Source organism: Aspergillus japonicus, assembly GCF_003184785.1.
Source record: "Aspergillus japonicus CBS 114.51 unplaced genomic scaffold BO86scaffold_1, whole genome shotgun sequence".
Lineage (NCBI taxonomy): Eukaryota > Fungi > Ascomycota > Eurotiomycetes > Eurotiales > Aspergillaceae > Aspergillus > Aspergillus japonicus.
This window is the reverse complement of record NW_020291638.1, coordinates 1,092,907-1,110,319: the sequence shown is the minus strand read 5'-3', so window position 1 is coordinate 1,110,319 and position 17,413 is coordinate 1,092,907. Positions and strand designations below refer to the sequence as shown.

At 51.1% G+C, this 17,413-nt stretch overlaps 5 protein-coding genes across 5 annotated transcripts; 2 read left to right on the top strand and 3 right to left on the bottom strand.

Annotated features, from left to right (window-relative positions):
* Nucleotides 1–302: 302 nt before the first annotated feature.
* On the bottom strand, nt 303–2,452 carry BO86DRAFT_351615 (dolichyl-P-Glc:Glc1Man(9)GlcNAc(2)-PP-dolichol alpha-1,3-glucosyltransferase ALG8). The gene is made up of 6 exons (XM_025669436.1): nt 2,269–2,452; nt 2,122–2,200; nt 1,855–2,048; nt 1,291–1,784; nt 1,096–1,235; nt 303–1,040 (listed from the first exon to the last, which is right to left on the bottom strand). Exons 1-6 carry the CDS (start codon nt 2,343–2,345, stop codon nt 516–518), a joined length of 1,509 nt encoding a protein of 502 aa, XP_025533534.1. The 5' UTR covers nt 2,346–2,452; the 3' UTR covers nt 303–515.
* Nucleotides 2,453–2,597: 145 nt separating this feature from the next.
* On the top strand, nt 2,598–5,134 carry BO86DRAFT_328178 (putative lectin family integral membrane protein). Its single transcript, XM_025668631.1, has 7 exons — nt 2,598–3,109; nt 3,177–3,249; nt 3,316–3,386; nt 3,439–3,619; nt 3,673–3,867; nt 3,920–4,442; nt 4,525–5,134. Exons 1-7 carry the CDS (start codon nt 3,021–3,023, stop codon nt 4,650–4,652), a joined length of 1,260 nt encoding a protein of 419 aa, XP_025533533.1. The 5' UTR covers nt 2,598–3,020; the 3' UTR covers nt 4,653–5,134.
* A 1,169-nt stretch (nt 5,135–6,303) lies between these two features.
* BO86DRAFT_452402 (putative PHD finger domain protein) lies at nt 6,304–9,167 on the bottom strand (the record flags this gene model as incomplete). Its single annotated transcript, XM_025676926.1, has 3 exons — nt 9,091–9,167; nt 7,634–9,016; nt 6,304–7,558 (listed from the first exon to the last, which is right to left on the bottom strand). The coding sequence occupies exons 2-3, from the start codon at nt 8,983–8,985 to the stop codon at nt 6,304–6,306; spliced, it is 2,607 nt and encodes an 868-aa protein (XP_025533532.1). The 5' UTR covers nt 8,986–9,016; nt 9,091–9,167.
* A 2,752-nt stretch (nt 9,168–11,919) lies between these two features.
* Nucleotides 11,920–14,153, bottom strand: BO86DRAFT_384704 (curved DNA-binding protein (42 kDa protein)). The gene is made up of 5 exons (XM_025670942.1): nt 13,994–14,153; nt 13,628–13,711; nt 13,444–13,548; nt 12,568–13,380; nt 11,920–12,479 (listed from the first exon to the last, which is right to left on the bottom strand). The coding sequence occupies exons 1-5, from the start codon at nt 14,019–14,021 to the stop codon at nt 12,280–12,282; spliced, it is 1,230 nt and encodes a 409-aa protein (XP_025533531.1). The 5' UTR covers nt 14,022–14,153; the 3' UTR covers nt 11,920–12,279.
* Nucleotides 14,154–15,343: 1,190 nt separating this feature from the next.
* BO86DRAFT_384702 (uncharacterized protein) lies at nt 15,344–17,290 on the top strand. The gene is made up of 5 exons (XM_025670941.1): nt 15,344–15,938; nt 16,000–16,036; nt 16,098–16,168; nt 16,227–16,609; nt 16,679–17,290. The coding sequence occupies exons 1-5, from the start codon at nt 15,756–15,758 to the stop codon at nt 17,175–17,177; spliced, it is 1,173 nt and encodes a 390-aa protein (XP_025533530.1). The 5' UTR covers nt 15,344–15,755; the 3' UTR covers nt 17,178–17,290.
* The last annotated feature ends 123 nt before the right edge of the window (nt 17,291–17,413 follow it).

The following is a 17,413-nucleotide window of genomic DNA, read 5'->3' as shown; positions in this document are numbered from 1 at the left end:
TCGATATAAAAGCCTAATGCATGTCTAAGACAGTTCATCAAAATTCTTGAGACAACCGCGAAACCCCACAAATGATTTTTCACATCCAGTTCCAAGCTCCTAGTTTGTTCCACCGAGCTCCCATCTGCAGTGTGACATACCGTGAAAAAGCGATCCATGTTTAAACCTCCTCGCTAAGCCCGATTGGGCCTGATAGCCGCTGATAAACTTTGCAAAATTGACTGATCGGAGGGTGTGGGTCTCCGACCACAGAAAAAGCACGTGGATGATAAACAAACAATGCAAACTGCCTTTCTCTTTTTGGCCTTTCTACTCGAGACTATGTCTGAGGTGTGTAATTTGTCGGGTTACACGATGCATTCATATATGCAATGGGATTTGGGTCATCTGTGGGATTTTCTTTTACTTCTGGGTTCTCCTACAGCTAGGAGGAATTTTGAAATCTCGATTGCGTGGGATTGTGGTCAATATTTCTACCCCGCAGGGACATAGATCCGACCGACCTTCCTTTCTATCTATGCCGTGAAATAGACCACCAGAAATCCGACCCAGCTACCAACCACCCCTAGAGCAGAGTAACTGCTGATGAACATCAACGGGAGGAACTCGTAGCGTCCCAGCCCGAAGATGAGCTGGTGCCCCACGGAACAGTAGATGATGAGCGGGATGGCCACCGTCAGATACAGCAACGAGAAGCGGTCGGCATAGAAGACGCGACGCCGCTCCGGAACCGGCGCCACCTGGTCAAAGGCGAAGAGGAATAAGATTAGCCAGAACACGGTGTAGACCGTCTTGATCGGGAATTCGGCGGCGGTGAAGAGCAGTGGGAACAGCGAAACATGACCTGCTACCGCCAGCGGCCGGAATGCACTGAAATACCGTCGGTCTTTGAGCGCGATGAGACTGAATGGGATAATGATTAGGAGCACGGCTTTTTCGTGAACGTGCCAGCCGAAGAGGAAGGAGGCGTAGCCGCAGAGAGTAATGGCGCCGACGAAGGTCTCCCAGTCTGGCCGACGCCATAGCTTGATCAATGGCAGCTGTATGGTAATCAGCGCTGCTGGCTTCATGAAGGGGGAACGACGATGTGCTTACCAATTGGAAGAGGAATGTGAGCGCGAATGTATGCTCCTTGGTCACCTCTGGAAGTATCGCAAATGAAGTGTCACCAACGAGGCCGCGCGTAACACTGGTCAAAGCATCCTGATTGACTGGGAGTCCCAAACGAGGAGCAACTACCAAACAAAGTCAGTCAAACCATGCGACTATACTCCCGAACTGAGTACGAACGTGGAATCAGAGCGCGATCGGCAAACGAGTACATTGCCCAGACGTTCGGTGCCCAGTAGGCATGGCAAAGCCCTCTCGAAAACGGAAAGAGTCTGTCTTTCAGTTGGAGAAGTTGGCCCCAGGAGGCGAATGAGCCAAAAGCCAAAGCGAAGATACCCACGACACATATTCCCAGCTTGATCGTGTTGAAAATCTGAGGCCGGAAGACCGATTTGGGGTCCAAACAATAGGCTCTCAGCAAGTAGACGAAGTAGGCGAGCGAAAGATACAGGTAAATGTGCTTGAAGCACAGCAGGGCAGCAAAAGTGATGCCGCTGTAGAGCAACGTCGACTGCTTTCGGGCCAGAACGATCGACAGGATTAATAGACCGTAGAGAAAGCCGTTATATTGGAAATGAATGTGATCAATGATGAGCAACCCGGGGGACAAGAGGATGGACAGGCTGGCGATATGCGCGAGATGTCTGTTCTGCTCCGGCACGGACTTGACAAATCTGAAGGACGAGTAGAAATGGTCAGCTGGAAACCCACGACACAAGACGTGATATGCGAGAGGATCTATACCTGCTGAGCGCAAACAAAAGGACAAGTTCTGTGACAATCACCGTAGCTCTCTGGTAGTATACCGTCTGCCACGAATCATGGTTGAGATTCTTGACCACCAGCATTGCAGGGTCCACATAGGGAGCTGCTTGTGAAAGAAGCCATTCAAAGGCCGCGAAGAAGGGAGGGTAGTCGAGAGTCCATTCCGACGTTTTCTAGCCGCCATTGACTGCAATTAGCTTGATCGCCCGGTCTTCTCGGTCTCCCATGGTGGTGTTGTCATCGTACCTCGTAGTACCATTCCTGAACGGGCAACGAATGTGTGATCGCAAGCCAGTTCCGATGCACTTCAAAGTCCGTGGATTTGCTGTAATGGGAGCCAGTGGTCAGCGTCAGTCGAAGAGGACCATCGGGGAATTCTTGCCGACCACGTACTATGCGGGGAAAAGAAGAATCTTGAAGGCTGTCGCGACGATGGCGCACTGGGCCAATGAAGGGTAGAGCTCAGTCATTGGAAATACTGCGCATGACGCGCTCTGAGAAGCAGTGATGAAGGAAAAGAAAAGCAAGAAAATGAAAGTAAAGGAGCGAAATTAGGACTGAAGAAAGTGACGATCTGTGGAAATGCAAAGGTCCATCCAGTTAGTTGCATGCCAATCCGGGGGAATTGACACGTGATGACGGGCGGTCAGGGACGGAGACTCGAAGAAAGGCCAGTTTGTCCCTTAATTGTTGTTTTCCCCCTCAATTGCTTATTTAGTCCCTGATATTCAAATTATGGACTTGGCCACCGCTTCGGACTTTGGAGTCCGTCATTCTCACGTCCTCTCCTCAGTCGAAATCCGTCACTTTCTTGACATCTCTCCTGCTGCTGCTTCAATCGCCAAGGAACTTCGTGTTTGCGTGATCGCCATTGTGGTTGGGTGGACCACTTCGCGCATTGTCTCCGCGTTGTTAAACCGCAGAGCTTCTTCGGACCAGTGACGATCTTCCCACTGATACGTCCGAGCTAGCTCCAGCTCTATTTGCTTCTTTCCAATCTGAGGTGTCTTGCTTGGGACCTTTCTTTCTTAATTACTACCTGTGCCTTGTTCTCGACTATTTTCTTCTGATCCCCTGCTTTGATTGTTCCGGTGTCTGGTGATAGCGTCACTAAGCCTCGACGAATCTCCGATTTAACCGACGTCATGAAGGCTCCCGCTTCTTTCTTCTCTTTCCTCGCCGTCGCGACTGCTCAATCTGTGATTGAAAGCTCCAGCTTCGGTTATGGCCCTGCGTACAACTCACCTTCCTTACTTTGTGACCGCTCCCTGCTCCTCAACTTTACGCTGACCTCGCTGTAGGCTATCACGCACACCGAGTTCAGGTTTCATTCCGGGTTGGGAAGTGAAGGGCGAAGCGCATACCCCTGATATTGTATGAACCGATTTCCATGCCAACTGCGACAATCTTTGGCTTTCTCAAGTACTGACTGCGTTCTAGCTGTCTAACAAAGTCATTCTCACACCTCCTTACCCTGGAAACACGAGGGGATATGCGTGGGCTGAGTCTCCGTAAGTTTTCAACTAGGCGATAACAGCTTGAACGTGTCCTCATATTTCTCAGTATAACCCAGTCAGAATGGACTGCGGAGTTCGAGTTCCGAGCGACGGGCCCTGAGCGAGGAGGTGGTAACCTTCAGGTGTGGTATGCGAAAGATGGGAAGGACAAAATCGGGACTTCCAGTATCTACACTGTCAACCAATTCGACGGGTTTGCCCTCGTCATTGACAGCCATGGCGGAAGAGTATGTGTATGGCCTGTGTGTATGCGATTGCGTGTGGCTAACTTGTCACATAGGGAGGCAGTGTCAGAGGATTCCTCAACGACGGCTCGACGGACTACAAGAGCCACAGAAGCGTGGACAGCCTAGCTTTCGGGCACTGTGACTATCCTTACCGGAATCTTGGGCGCCCCTCCAGTGTCCGCATCAAACACACCAACGCAGTTCTGGAGGTTACTGTCGACGACAAGCTGTGCTTTTCGACTGATAAGGTAACTTTGCTCTGCATCGCGGACCATGATGCCTGTGGCTAACCTCTTTTAGGTTACTCTCCCAGCTGGCAATTACTTCGGTGTCACCGCTGCAACCCCTGAGAATCCCGACTCTTTCGAAGTCTTCAAGGTTGTCGTCAAGTCTGCCGAGTCTGGAACTGGTAACAACATCCCTGCTCAGCAGCAGAATGTCGACCAGAACCAGCAACCGATTGCTGCCCAGGACCAAGGCACCCAGCAGCAGCAGGAAGCTCGCTCAGGTGACGCTCGCTCGGTGACTGAGCAATTTGTCGACCTAACCGGTCGCATCCAACTGATCAACCATGCTACGAACAACATCGTTCGCGAGATCGGTAACCAGGGAACCAAGAGCGAAAACCGTCATGTGGAATTGCTCCAGAAGTCGGCCACCAAGGAACAAGTGGCCAGCCTTGAAGCCAGACTCCAGAAGATGGAAGACATCCTGCAGGCCATCCAACGGGATCTGGCAGGCAAGGACTACCACGGCCGGTTCTCCCAGTTGCAGGAGACCTTGCGGTCATCGCACTTGAGCTTGACCCAGGAAGTCCTGAACGGTACGCATGCTTCCCCTCTGCACCAGAAAAACAATTCCCCGTCATTTGTCCGACATCCTTTGAAACTAATGACTCTATCCAGGCATCACTTCTTCCGCGCCCCGCATGGGATTCTTCATCTTCTGCATCATCGCCTTCCAGGGTGTCCTTGCCGGTGCTTATATCCTCTACAAACGCCGCCGCAACAACATGCCCAAGAAGTTCCTGTAAATCTACTCGTTCACAGTGGAGCTATGACACAGCTTGTGCAAATATCGCTTGAGCCTGCATCTCCTGAACCCACACCCTCGCCACGGCTCATCCTTCAACCCTATCCGAGCTGGCTCATCCTCCTGTAACACATCGGCAGCAATCAAAGCGACCTGCTCCCACCCATCCGAGAAAGTCTTGCCATAGCAAACATCCCCCACAGAGAATCTACCTGACAAAAAGATAAACAAACTTTGTATACCACACTAGCACCATTCATTTCAAAGTTCCTGGAAAGGAATCTGTTGAATTATCTGAGCGTGTCAGCCCTGCTTTGGTCATAGAATTTAGGATTTGTGATTTTCACCACGATGTAATCTATAGTGTACTGTATCCCTACTTGTCTGCAAGGCGTTGCATCACGTCGGACTGTAACGTAATGCTTTTTGCTGCTTATCTTGGACAATGAGTGACCTCGGCGCTGGAAAGGCATGTGATCGAACCGCAATAGATTTCAAAGATACTTCTGAAGGAACCCACCCTCCTTGGACTATCATGTTAAGCGTCTCTTCTTAGTAAAGTACGTCTTCCTAGTAACTTCGGTCCCAGATTTCGTCTACATCCGGGCTATATGCCAGGCACCACCATTCCCCTTAATGATGCATACAATGTAAAACAAAGCGAAAGGAAAGAGATCTAGGACCCCATCACAATGCCGATAACTGTAACTGTACGAAGGGTATCGGACGCGATGCAGTCGACACTGCAGAGTCCCTACGACAGCGGCAAAAAGGACAAATGATGCAAGGAGGAGAATGAATTCAGAGCTCGATAACCTGTCCGTCTTCCCTCATGCAAACTGCTAATGAGTAACATTGGTCCATGCGTTGAGATGCAACCGGCGACGTGAGGAAAACTTTCAAAAAAACATACACACACAGAAAGAGTGCAAAACAAAACAGTCACATGAGGGCTTCAGAGGGGCTACCTCCAGGAGCAGCTTCAAACAGGAGGAGTCGGTCCTCTCTAGTCTGCCCTGTTCATCTGCTGCAGGCCTCTTTTTGAGGCAGCAGGTTTCTTCTTCGACGAAGTACAGAAAGAACAAAAAAGCCAGGCATGCTCCCTTAAAAAAAAGGAAAGGTGAACCTTTCTAACAATGATAGAATAGAACCGCCATGTATGAGAGAGAGCTGGTAACGCCGAACGTCCATGAACAACAGGGGAGAAAAAAAGGATAAAGAAAACAAAACCGTCGTCAAAAACAAAAGTCCCCCAAGCTAGCCGATGCGGAAATAATGATATTGCGCCAAATGGTATGTTTTCTGAATCTTTCAAATGGTTGAAACACTGTGTGGTCCTACATGCAGCAGCAGCAGCAGCAGCAGCCTGATAGGGATCGTTAGATGAACGCTCTCTCTTCTTGTAGCCACAGAACGGGTCATCTGCAAGGTGGCAACTTACCTCTTCAAAATAATATCACAGCAAATAGACAAATTATCGTATCAAATCGTCGTCATAATAATAATATATGCGTGGCTTGTGTGCCACACTAAAAATAAAACAAACAGCCGTCTCTCGAGCACCGCTTGCACCCTCTGAAGAGAGGATGTTCCTGGGGCCGGGACCGGGGCCGGTGCCCGAGAATCGACCGGCGCATCCGGGATTCAGTCGGCTAGGACTGTTGTGGTTGGGTTGACAAATCCCGGATGCGCCGGTCGATGAGATCCTTCAAGGCTTGTAGGGAAGCTATCTCAGTGTCGGCTGTGGGACGGATCTCTGGTGCGTTGGCACGAAGTTGGTCAATCAGCAAGCTCATTCTATCGTTGGCATCTGGAGGGGTGATGTGCTCCTGTTGAGCGAATGCAAGGAGGTTGGCTGCAGCTTGGCGCTCAGCAGTGGTGCGGGAATTCGAGATTGTGGTGCTTGCATCCTCATCGGTCATCAGGGGCGTCTGTGGGGGCAAGGCAGCGCGGGCGTGCGAGATAATCTTGTCGTACTCGGCGGTTGCATGATCAAGGAACTTGTTCGCATTTGCTTTCAGTAGTTGATACTCCGCGTTTTCTCTGTCGGCAGAGTCAATATTGGGAGTCGAATCACAGTTCAGGGGGGCTACTGGCCTTTTGACCTGGCTAATAAAGGTGTGTTTGATTCCATGCTCTGATACGCGGTACCTGACGCTGCCTTCTTCCTGGTCTTCCATCTGGGTGATCTCGTCGTCGGAGAGTAGAACGTCTATATCGACCATCCGGGGGTGCTTTGGCCGGCGAATACGCTTGTAGACATCGTATCCTTCTTCGTCCTTGGAGGCGTAAATGTAATCATGCCAGGCGTGATTAGGGCAAATCCAGTTGTGATGCGCGAGATCACTTCCTGGGACCTGGGCGGGGGGCGCGGCCATAGGCGGATCGAGACAGTCCAGATGCCAGGAGAGTGGACAGATATCGCACTGGATGATAGGCCGACCGCTAGCGGCACTTCCTGCGCACTTGAAACAGAAGATGGGAGCTCCTAGAGCGTCCATTGTCCTGTGCAAATGAGGATCGTCATAAGTACCATTACGGTAACCACGTCGACCTTTGGGCTTCGGCATTGGAACTATGGCCTCGTAAGATTGACCGTCTTTCTTGTTCACCCTAACACCGGCGAAATGATCCCGAATACGGGCTGGAAGTTGGAAGTCCTTGACATCCTTTTTGCCAAAGCGCTGATCAAACTTGCTAGTCAAAGAACGGAAGGCCCGTCGCATGGCACACTTGGGGCAATACCAGTCTCCCTCCGGAGGATTGTTTGGGTCTAGTGGGGGTTTCAAGCATGAGAAATGGTAAGAATTAGTACAGCCATCGCAGCACAAGAGATTGCCGCTGTTGTTGCATTCGTGGCAAATTTCGTCGTTGTCCGGTCTCTCGTCTTCAACATCGCTATCATCACTACCATGCATGTTAGCCTATAGAAAACCAGCAATAAACAAGAAGGAAAAGTGAGGCAGGGATTGTGGTCCTTACACCATGGTAGGCGTGAGTCGTCGATTGTCACCAGCTTCACTGCTGGCTCGACTGTCGGGAAGGTTTTCTGCAGTTTCTCCAGAGGAGGATGTGAGAGGGGCTGATGCTACAAATTCAGCTGAGGCAGCGGAAGCAACTGGCTGAGCTGGAGGAGGCGTTGGTGCGGAGGGATGGGCGAAAGGTGGAGTAGGTGAGCGAACTGGGGTTGGGATATCAGTAGGGTGTAAGGGTCGGACCTGACTCTCAGCAGGGACGATGGTTGGCAGTGGTGTCCGAAGCTTGATTCGCTTCACCCTGTCTATTCTGTCTAATTCTTCAGACCGCGTCTCGTCCTCTTCTAAAGCATGCTTCAGTTGAGAGCTGACCGTTGTTGGTGGCATAGAATGGCGAGCTGTGAGGTCTGCTGCACCTTTGTTGAGTCCGGCGGAACGGGTGTGTCTGGCCTTTGCGCGGGGAATATTGATTCCAGGGGCTGACCCTGGGAGTTGTGCTGAGACCGCCCCGGCATCAACGTCCTCAAATGTATTTAGTGAGGACAACGACGAAACGCTACTAGCCGATCGAGCGCGAGGCAAAGCTGGCATTGAGTCAACCTCTGTTTCCTCTTTGTCCTCGTCTGCCTGTGCGCGAGCTTCTTCTGCCTTTACCTCGTTCCAGGCGGCCCGCATGATGCTCTGAAATGCCGACTTCTCCCGCGAGCCAGGATTTCCTTGGCATACACCCTCCAACACAGACAATGAAAAGGGATCATTGGCACAGGATTCCCACAGGCGGAGGAGCCCGCGGCTTACCGGAATGTTGTCGGTCTCTGTCGCCATGCGTAGAGCCTCATTGACGGCCACTTTGATTTTTTCCACGTTGAAGTCCGCGGAGGTGGGAATGGGAAGCGCCGCAAACGCGGAAATGTCATAGAGTGAGCTGGCCTTCTGTGGCGCGGGCTCATTGGACTCGACTCCAGACCTTCTTTTGGCAGGTATTATGGGTGGAATTGTCTTGGGCATCAAGCCGACCTTCCGCAAGTCCGCCGGAGAAGGTCGAGTTCCTAAAGGGCGCATCGTGTTCAGAACTGGGTTCCGACTATCACAGTGATTAGACCATGGGCTATCCGCATAGCTAGGGGCCGGCGCTCTTGCAGGAGGCTCGGCCCAGTCTTTGCTTCCATTGTCCTGCGACTCCGTCGCGTTCTGTAGCGGAGCGGTGGCCTCGCGCGAATCTATGTCCGTGCGCCGTTGCTTTATGGGCCTCGTGGCTTCGGTGACCGAATTAGTTGTGCTTGCCATCATGGGCGCATCAGGTGGTGTGTTAGGTCGGGAGTGAATACGGGAGGAAGAGGAGCGGAGGGTCGGAGCCATTGCTGTAGACAGGGCTCGGGAGGTACAACGGCTGCAGGCGCTGGGTTAGCGATGAACAGACAGTAGGCATTAATTAGCCTGAGAATATTGTCAAATAATACTTACTGAAGTAGAGGACTCCAAGCGAACACCGAGCGTGCCCAGCGTGGCTGGTTGGAATCGAGGCCAGCCCGCGCGCTGTCTGCGGGTTGAAGAAAGGAAGAAGAACCGCGGAGTTCGCCCGGAAGTTTTCGAGGAATCCCAAGCAGACTCCTAAGGGGGTTGTTGCGGAAGCTGCCACAAACACCAAAGTCGGCACGTCTGCCCTACGAAAAGGACAGTTTCAGCATTGAAATGTCTAAATAGTAATTTTTGTTCAGGGAAATTTTACCGTCAACGATGGATACTGTTTCTTGATGGCTGCTCAGCTACCGATCCTTGTACAGGCGCGCAGAATAGCCGTGTAGGGCACAGGCTTCGAGGGTTCCCGTGCACCTGGATAAGTGTAGACTGGGTTCTGTCGCGCTGCTAAATATTATGGTAGCGTAGAATCGAATGTTAAATATGAAACTCTCGTGGCACTTGACCGAGGGTTTCCCAGAGGAGTAGTGAGCCTATGATCTGGTCAGCCACAGTTTGGTCCCCAAAGTTGTTTCGCCAACACCGATGCCCAACCAACACAATTGGCCCTGACTGGAGTCCTTCAGACTTGACTTAGAGCCGGTTGCTTTTGGCCATCAGCATTTCATCTGGGTCGAAGCAGAGGTGCATCTTAAGTAGAATGCCCGGGTAGATCTCTGTTCTATCCAGCGTGATGACGAATGGAGATAACTCAAAAAAACAATGGAAAGACGTATTTTGTGGCTCCGAAGGCTCACTTACCAATGGAAAGTAGGGCACAAAGAACTATCGCGTTCGAGCTACCTGTCACTGCAGGTGCGAAACAAGCCTCCTGGTCGAGTCACAATCACGCAGCGGAATTTGAGGAGATAGAGACGAATATCGTAACCTCGGAAAGCTGATAGGAAAAGAGCAGACCAGCCGGTATCCTGATACAGAAGTGCACTATTTTAGATGCCAAGAGAAAGATTGGAAGCGATGGAAGGAACGGAGAGTGGTAGGAAGGCAGTCTGGAAGCAAGTGCGCAAGGATGGAAAAACAAGTTGACAACAGATTTGAGGCCTGAAGGCGAGATGTCTTCAGTTCGCACTGAGATGAAGGAAGTACTGTACGTTGGTGCAAGCTGGAAGGAAGAGTGGAAAGGTGACGGTGTCGTGTGTAGAATGATGATAGAAGTGATTACAACACAGCACGTTCGAGGACAAAAGCCACGATGCTCTGGTCTCAGCAAGAGAAACGAGGCTACACGTTCAACACGAAAGCACTCTCGTAAGCACGACTTTGTCGAAAGGTGAGAGAATCGAACGAGGAGGATGGTGGAGATGTCAATGATCTCAAGACGACAAACTCACAAGGTGAGGGCGTCTATACGCAACGCACCAGACGTCCTTCCGGTGGATAGAAGATCTTCAGGATCTTGGAAGGTCTTAATATCAAGTAGACTGGTTTAAGAGACAGAGGAAGAGGAGGCTAGATGGATGGGAACACAGCCAAGTAGAAAGTGTGATGTAGCGAGAATCGTTCAGTGGCAACAACGCTAGACACGTTGAGAGATGTAGCAGCTCCGGAAACTGATAAGCAAGAAGCCGCTATGCCGAAGTGTTCAAAACAGGTTCAACGTCTAATAGAAGACAGTAAAAACTTCTGATCTTGGAGATGAGGAACGAAGCCGAAGAGATAGCTTGGCTCTGTTGAGCAACGCGTATGGAGGTTCTTTGTGGTGAGGGAGAAGAAGAAGACGATAGGAAGTGCGAAGGTGACCGAGGAAGGAATAAGTAGAGGAAATCTGTCTCTGGGTAGGCAGAGAAAGAGATAACAGTGTTACAGTCGGTAACTCAGGGAGGTTGGTGTTAAGGACGAGATGCCTCGATGCTCTCGGGACTTCGGGGAAGGAGGATGTGGATGTTGGGTGGGTGGGCCAAGTGAAGGGGGTGAGGGGGAGCTTCTTCACTCACTCAGGATTCGGCCAGCAGAGGCAGCAAACACCACACTGAATCGCTGCCTTGCAACACCTTGACTTTGGTGGCCGAGCCCAAATATTCAACTAGAGGGAATGGGTGTCTGAGAAAGAAGGTGGAAGACGAGAAGGAGAGGTTCGGGAATTCTTTCAGTCTGGCCCACTGCTCACTGCCTCCTCCTGTTCCTATCCCCTTTCGCTCCTGTCTCTTCAAAACTAGGTACTGTACAACTCGATAGCACGCCTACTCAAACCTGTCTGTGTTGTTTCTGAAATGCTACGAGTCGCTTGGGATTTGCGAGTTCGTGCCCATATGATCTTGGGGCCTTCCTGCCTTTCCATCGGCGAACAGGCAGATCAAAGCCCATCCACACACCACGTGAAGCAATCCGATGATCTCCTTTCCCCCACTGCAACTCAACCGTAGGATTCCCCTTCGATACTCTCTACCTCCCTGACGGTCCCAGTGATATCAAACCGTGTTAGGACTTGCTGGTTGCTCAACATGAGCGCTTCCGGACGTCTTGCCCAAGAGGGTGGAAGGCGATCATAGACTGAACCAGCGAACCTCTCAAATGTAATTCACAGGTCCTTGTCAAGATGGTGAGATACAAGATGCAGCTCGATGCAGTCCAGCCGAATGGATCCTGACCACAGGTCATGAGGAGAGAGAAGGATAAAGGGTTAATCAAATGTGCGTGCTCGGCACTATCCTCACCCACCTAGAGATGACATGATGTAACTACTGCTTTCGAGTCTTATAGATTCACATCAAATAGGTTTCAAACCACATACCTGGGATGCCAGGAAACTCGCCTAGGCCCTAACTAAGATAGAACAAATAAGCCCACAGTCAAGGAACTTGGCAGGAACTGGCTGGCACCAGCTATCATAATATTCATTGGTGAACTGTATCTGGCTTGGTTTCCACTGGACATATACAACTCTTCCTCTTTTTGAACTAATTTATGTGACAGCATGTTTTCAACAGGGAACTGCGAGGGAGAGGTGGTCCTCCCACCAGACTTGTCTCTGGCGTTCAGCATTGCGACAACAACCCTCCGGTCTCGGAGAAGGCCCAACGGGCTCCGACTTTCAAAACAAAGCACCATCATGGCGGACATTGCCAGGGCTTTGGAGCCACCAAAACTCCCCCCGAACAGTTGTCATATGCGTTTATGTGAGCCAAAACACGGTTCCCGGAACTGCGTCAAGTGAGGCCTGATGCAATGATGCATTTACTCCTCATCCTTGGAGTCCTCCGTCTTGGCGGCCTTCTTCTTCTTGTTCTTGTTCTTCTTAGAGCCAGTAGACTTGGCCAAGGGGCGCTCAAGGATCTCGAGGATCTCCACGTCCTCAATCTTCTTATCGGTCTTGAATTTGGTAAGATCGGGAGTGGTGGGAGCAGCAAGACGGGTGATACCGTTCTTGGTGATGGCTGCATTGAGGGTTAGTTTCAGACTTGAATTGCAATTACCACAATCGCCACCAATTGCTGATAGAGAGTGGAGAGGGAGGATTCATACCAATGGTAGACAGCACACGGGACACGGCAGCGTTGTCAGCATCACCGGCGGGCTCGTACTGTCTCAGGACACCACCACGGACACACTCGACGACACCAACCTTGGCGGCCTTCTCGTCATCCAGCTGACGCAAGCTGAAGGGGAAGGTGCCGAACTTCTTGACGACCTCAGACAGGGTCTGTCTGGAGCTAGGGCGCTTGAGACCATAGGTGGTGGTGGTACGGCGGTGCAGAGTAGCACGGTGGGGAAGAGTCTTGACCTTTCCGGATCCAAGGGACAGTCCGAGTTCGATACCCCAGACCTCGCCGACGTCGGGAAGACCCTCACCCTTGACACCAGTGCCGGGGGAGAGGATGATCTTCTTCTCACCCTCGATCTCGTTGCGCTGGAACAGCCAGCTGGTGGTGTTCTCGACGACGTTGCAGTCGTAGACCTTGGCAACCTTCTCGATGAGCTGGGTGATCTGGGCCTGAGTGTAGGGCTTCTGGGCGGCGGCCTTCTGCTTCTCCTCCTCAGTACCGCTGGCCAGAAGACCGGCAGGAACCAACAGTCTCAGGAGAAGCTCGTTGGCGTAGTGGGTAGCGTGAATAAGGTCAGCCTCGCGGCCAGTCACCTCATCGGAAGAGGAGTTGCTGTCGGCAACAATGACCATGTCGCAAACAATGGTTCCAAAGCCATCGATCTGAGCACCCAGCTGAATCTTAACAACCTCACCGGCCTTCAGGGTAGTCTCGGCCTCGGCGGCATCGGACACCAAAGGAGTGTAGGGAGTCACATAGGAGTTGGGGGAGACAGTGGTGGGGTGAGAGATACCTTTTGCGACGAGGTCGCGTCAACCATCATGCTCTAGAAATTTCACTTGAAGAGGCAACATACCCTTAGCGATCTTCTTGCCCTTGTAGACCTTGGCAATCTCCTCCTCGAGGAGCTGGTCACCCTTCTGGCAGAGCTCGACAATCTTGCTTCCCTCAATACACCATCCTATGAATGGTGGTTAGCACCACCCCGAAGAAACTATGCGACAACCCTCTTAAGAGGTAAACGGCAGGAAGAGACACACCTGAAACGGCTTCCAAGACCTTCTGGGAGATCTGAGCAGCGGTCTTGTACTTGGTAAGGGTGTCGGGGTTGTTGAGGGTGTAGTCTAGAAATGATCGAGTTAGCGGCTAGTTGTGCGCAAGGAAACCGGCAAACATTTGTGAGCAGCATCACAGAACGTGCTAGAATACAAGGAGTAAAAATTGAGGCAGCCATGCGAAGGTCGCGATTGAGGGTTAATCGAGGTGGCAGCGCAGCCCGTCAAACGCAGCCCGATCCATGACGATGAAAACCAAGCGGGAACCCACAAACGCCGGAGGAGCTTTTTCAAATTGGTAGGAAGAAAGAGGAGGGGCAGCCAGCGTATTGAGCAGAGGTGAATACATACCAACCTCGGGAGCCTGGGTCTCAGCCATTGTGAGCTAATTAGAGTATCCTCGCGCTGGGGACGAGGAAATGATAGATTAATAGGACTTTTGGATAGTAAGACTTGCGGAATAGTAGAGAGAAGAGGGAAAATGGACTTTGGAGCAGAAGCTGGAGAACCTTCGATTAGTTTAGTCGCTCGATGGAGTCGTGTGCACCTGCCTGGTATTACCCATTACGAAACCACCAGGGCGGGGGCTTTGGCCCGCTTTCGCCAGCGGTTTGCCCTCATCAAGGTGGGGTTTGTGACCAGTAGGGCTCGGTAACAGCTGGTTTTGCCAGTACCTTCCGTTTTCACGGCCGACCGCCCGCCGTCATCACTTTTTCCTTCCAGGCCCAATGGCATCCATTCTTTCCCTGGGAAGCTTGGAATTGCAATACAAAAGACTCGGGAGCTTCAACAGCTTGACTCAATGAATATACTCTCCAGTTGATTCGACTGTTGACATACTATTTTCTGCTCTAAGTTGCTCAAACTATGTCTTCGAGGGTCATGAGCTCAAGATCCAGCTCGACCTTCTATATGACATCACCTGTGTGTCGCCACTGATCGTCCTCGGAGCCCTGACGAATGCTACAGTCAATCGACCAAGCAGGGCATCTGTACCTTGAGCTTTGAGTGTAAATTCAAGCTCTCTTGACATACTCTCAGTACTCAGCGAATAGGCGAGTGGTAGTGACTTCCATTGTTTCTTACAAGGCAATGATCAGTGGGCCGAGTTGTTGTTCTGTCAGCTTTAGACTATCTTGTTGGTGCATCTGAATGGTAGTAGTCCACGGATAGGCTGTGTAGAAGAATGATTACTTAAGAGGTCAGATAGTCATTTTACTACACCATTTTCTTGCTGGTGATTCAAACCATTCTCTCCGCCGATTTTCTAGTCTATCATCCTGGTGCTTTTGGGGGCGAAGTTTCGGAGTTGGGATTGAAGGTCTACTGGGGAAACTGTGTGTCTGGTCCGGCTCGGGTGCTATTTCCCTAGTTTATATATGCGAGCCATGTACAATCGTTTACTGCGTGCTGCACATGAAAGCACAGTTCTTGCTGATTCGAAGCGGAATTTCCCGTACAGTGTGAGAGACCTCTCTGAGGCTCATGTTTTTCTCATCTAAGACGGAACTTCGTACTTATTTGTGCTTACTATTCTGTGCAACATCGCGTGTGATTTTGGCAAGGATCTGCTCGCTCCGGAGACTCCGTATAGCTAACTAGTGTGTGACAATAAGTCCTGGGCTAGTCTGTCAGTGAGCCCACCTACAGTACCTTCGTTGCTTCGAGTACAACTCTTCAACAAAGAAAATGGGGATATTAAATTAATTCACCCTTGTCGGCTGTCAGCAGTAAAAATGCTAGCATCCCGCCAATCCTGCAGGCAAGGAAAGGAATCACCGCCTGGCCTCGTGGCTCAGCATCGGCCCCCTCGCGCGTATGTGTGACCGCTGCAAGGTGATCCGCCACGCTGCAGCTCTTCCTTTGCCCTACTCCCTTGACAAAGCCCAACTTCTGGAAAGAGCTTGGGGGCCGGATTCCTCGATCGGAACTTGAAGACTTTAATATGGACATGGATTCCTTTAACCTTTCTTTATTCTTCCTTCCCCCCTCATGCCCCTTGCCAGACAGCTTTTCTGGGGCTTGGGAGCCAATAACTGTCACTGAGTCCCTCAATGTCTCGTCCTCACGTATCCTTGGACGAAAAGACCTCCCATAATCCTCGACACACACCATGTTGACCTTCAGAGATGCTGTTGACAAGTGCACGGGGCTTTCCGGTGATGGGAAAGACATTGCCATCACCTTGGCTTTCTGTCTCTTTCTAGTGGCCATGACCATGGGACTTCGATTTTACACGTTGGTCATGCGAAGACAGAGCTTCCAAGCGTCGGACTATCTAGCACTTATATCTCTGGTAAGATTCTGAGTATTATATGCCGCTTGAGCTGTTTAAGGAGCTAATGGTGCGGTATCAGCTTTTATACTACTCTAGCGCGGTGACGGTCTTTCTGGGTATGGCACCGGATTCATCTATGGTGCAATCATTTTTGATATTAATCCGCCATCTATTCAGCTTTGACCATCGGTCACATTGGCTATCGGACATCGGAAACGCCAGCTTGGCGGCTCAGCATCGCCTTCAAGGTAGATAGTCTCGTCAGTCCATCCCTTACTATACTAAGGTATACTGACCAATTCGCAGTGCATCTATTATATCCGACTGGCATACCTCATAGGGCTAGGTCTGGTAAAATGCAGTCTTTTGCAAGCGCTTCAGAAAACCTTCATCCCTCCGACCAGCTATTTTCGGTTCGCCGTGTGGACGACAATGGTAATATGTGCCTGTTGGAGCCTGTCAGGGTTTCTTCTCGCATTTCTGGCCTGCCACCCATTCAAATACAATTGGACTCCGAATCTTGGAGAAGGTCATTGCGTGAATCAAAGCCACGTTCTACTGGGTCTTGGTATCATTGATTCTGTGACGAGCTTCGCCATCATGGTTCTGCCATTGCCGTATTTGCTCAGAACCAACCCGACGCGGTCTCAGAGGCTGGCAACCGCTGGCGTCTACGGGATTGGAGTCTTGTACGTATGCCCTGGGCTCTGCAATGGACGAGTGTCAGACGCAACATTTCTAATTGAGAAACCGAATAGCGCTGTTGCCATTGCCATCCTACTGACTGTGGCTCTTTCGAAAACCGACCTGAGCAATTTCAACGAGGCAGGCAAAATGGTCGTGGTCTGGTTCACTGTTGAGTGGACAGCAGCAATCATCGTGGCCAATGCATGCGTCCTTGCACCAGTGTTTGCCTGCCTGGGTCTTTGCCAATCTCTGCGTGCTGGCGCGAACACCTCGCTCAGCCACCCCAAGGACGGTTCTTATTTGCTGGGGTCGATGCGGACTCTGACAACAGGCGGTAGTAGCGCACCACTAAAGCCGAAAGCCACGCTGGCAGAGACAGGCTCGATTCAGTCGTCGCGATCGATGATGAGAGGGCTTGGGTTCTGTTGGACGGAGGCCACAGGACAAGCACAGCAACCAGGCTCCGTCCTTGCCTTGGAGCCAGGAGAGGTGCGCGTGCAGACAGGATGGTCTGTAGAAAGGTCACCGGCCAAGACAGAAGCTACTGCAACAACAACGATAGGAACCTAGACACACAGGGCTCCGAATCAATGAAGTCATGATCGTCGTTTCCCAAACAATTCCGACACTTGTGCTACTAGTGCATAGATTGTAAGACCGAGGGGGGCGGGGGAGACTGGCGCCACACCGGCTTGCATTCGTAGAGTGTTCACATTGAACTCCGAGTCCGATTAATCTAGAAATATTGGGGGCCACGCTAGATGCACATAAGACTTGCCTTGATTTCGCTCTTAGTGGATTTAACT

Bases quoted from the DNA above. Each gene is read 5' to 3' on its own strand.
- BO86DRAFT_351615 (XM_025669436.1), bottom strand. From the start codon at position 2,345: ATGACTGAGCTCTACCCTTCATTGGCCCAGTGCGCCATCGTCGCGACA. The intron at 2,049-2,121 runs GTACGATGACAA...AATGGCGGCTAG, and splicing joins TTCAGGAATGGTACTACGAG to AAAACGTCGGAATGGACTCT. The intron at 1,236-1,290 runs GTTCGTACTCAG...TTTGTTTGGTAG, and splicing joins CGATCGCGCTCTGATTCCAC to TTGCTCCTCGTTTGGGACTC.
- BO86DRAFT_328178 (XM_025668631.1), top strand. From the start codon at position 3,021: ATGAAGGCTCCCGCTTCTTTCTTCTCTTTCCTCGCCGTCGCGACTGCT. The intron at 3,250-3,315 runs GTATGAACCGAT...ACTGCGTTCTAG, and splicing joins AAGCGCATACCCCTGATATT to CTGTCTAACAAAGTCATTCT. The intron at 4,443-4,524 runs GTACGCATGCTT...GACTCTATCCAG, and splicing joins GACCCAGGAAGTCCTGAACG to GCATCACTTCTTCCGCGCCC.
- BO86DRAFT_384704 (XM_025670942.1), bottom strand. From the start codon at position 14,021: ATGGCTGAGACCCAGGCTCCCGAGGTTG. The intron at 13,549-13,627 runs GTGTGTCTCTTC...CACCATTCATAG, and splicing joins GGTCTTGGAAGCCGTTTCAG to GATGGTGTATTGAGGGAAGC. The intron at 13,381-13,443 runs GTATGTTGCCTC...TCGTCGCAAAAG, and splicing joins GGGCAAGAAGATCGCTAAGG to GTATCTCTCACCCCACCACT.
- BO86DRAFT_384702 (XM_025670941.1), top strand. From the start codon at position 15,756: ATGTTGACCTTCAGAGATGCTGTTGACAAGTGCACGGGGCTTTCCGGT. The intron at 16,037-16,097 runs GTATGGCACCGG...CCATCTATTCAG, and splicing joins CGCGGTGACGGTCTTTCTGG to CTTTGACCATCGGTCACATT. The intron at 16,610-16,678 runs GTACGTATGCCC...GAAACCGAATAG, and splicing joins GTCTACGGGATTGGAGTCTT to CGCTGTTGCCATTGCCATCC.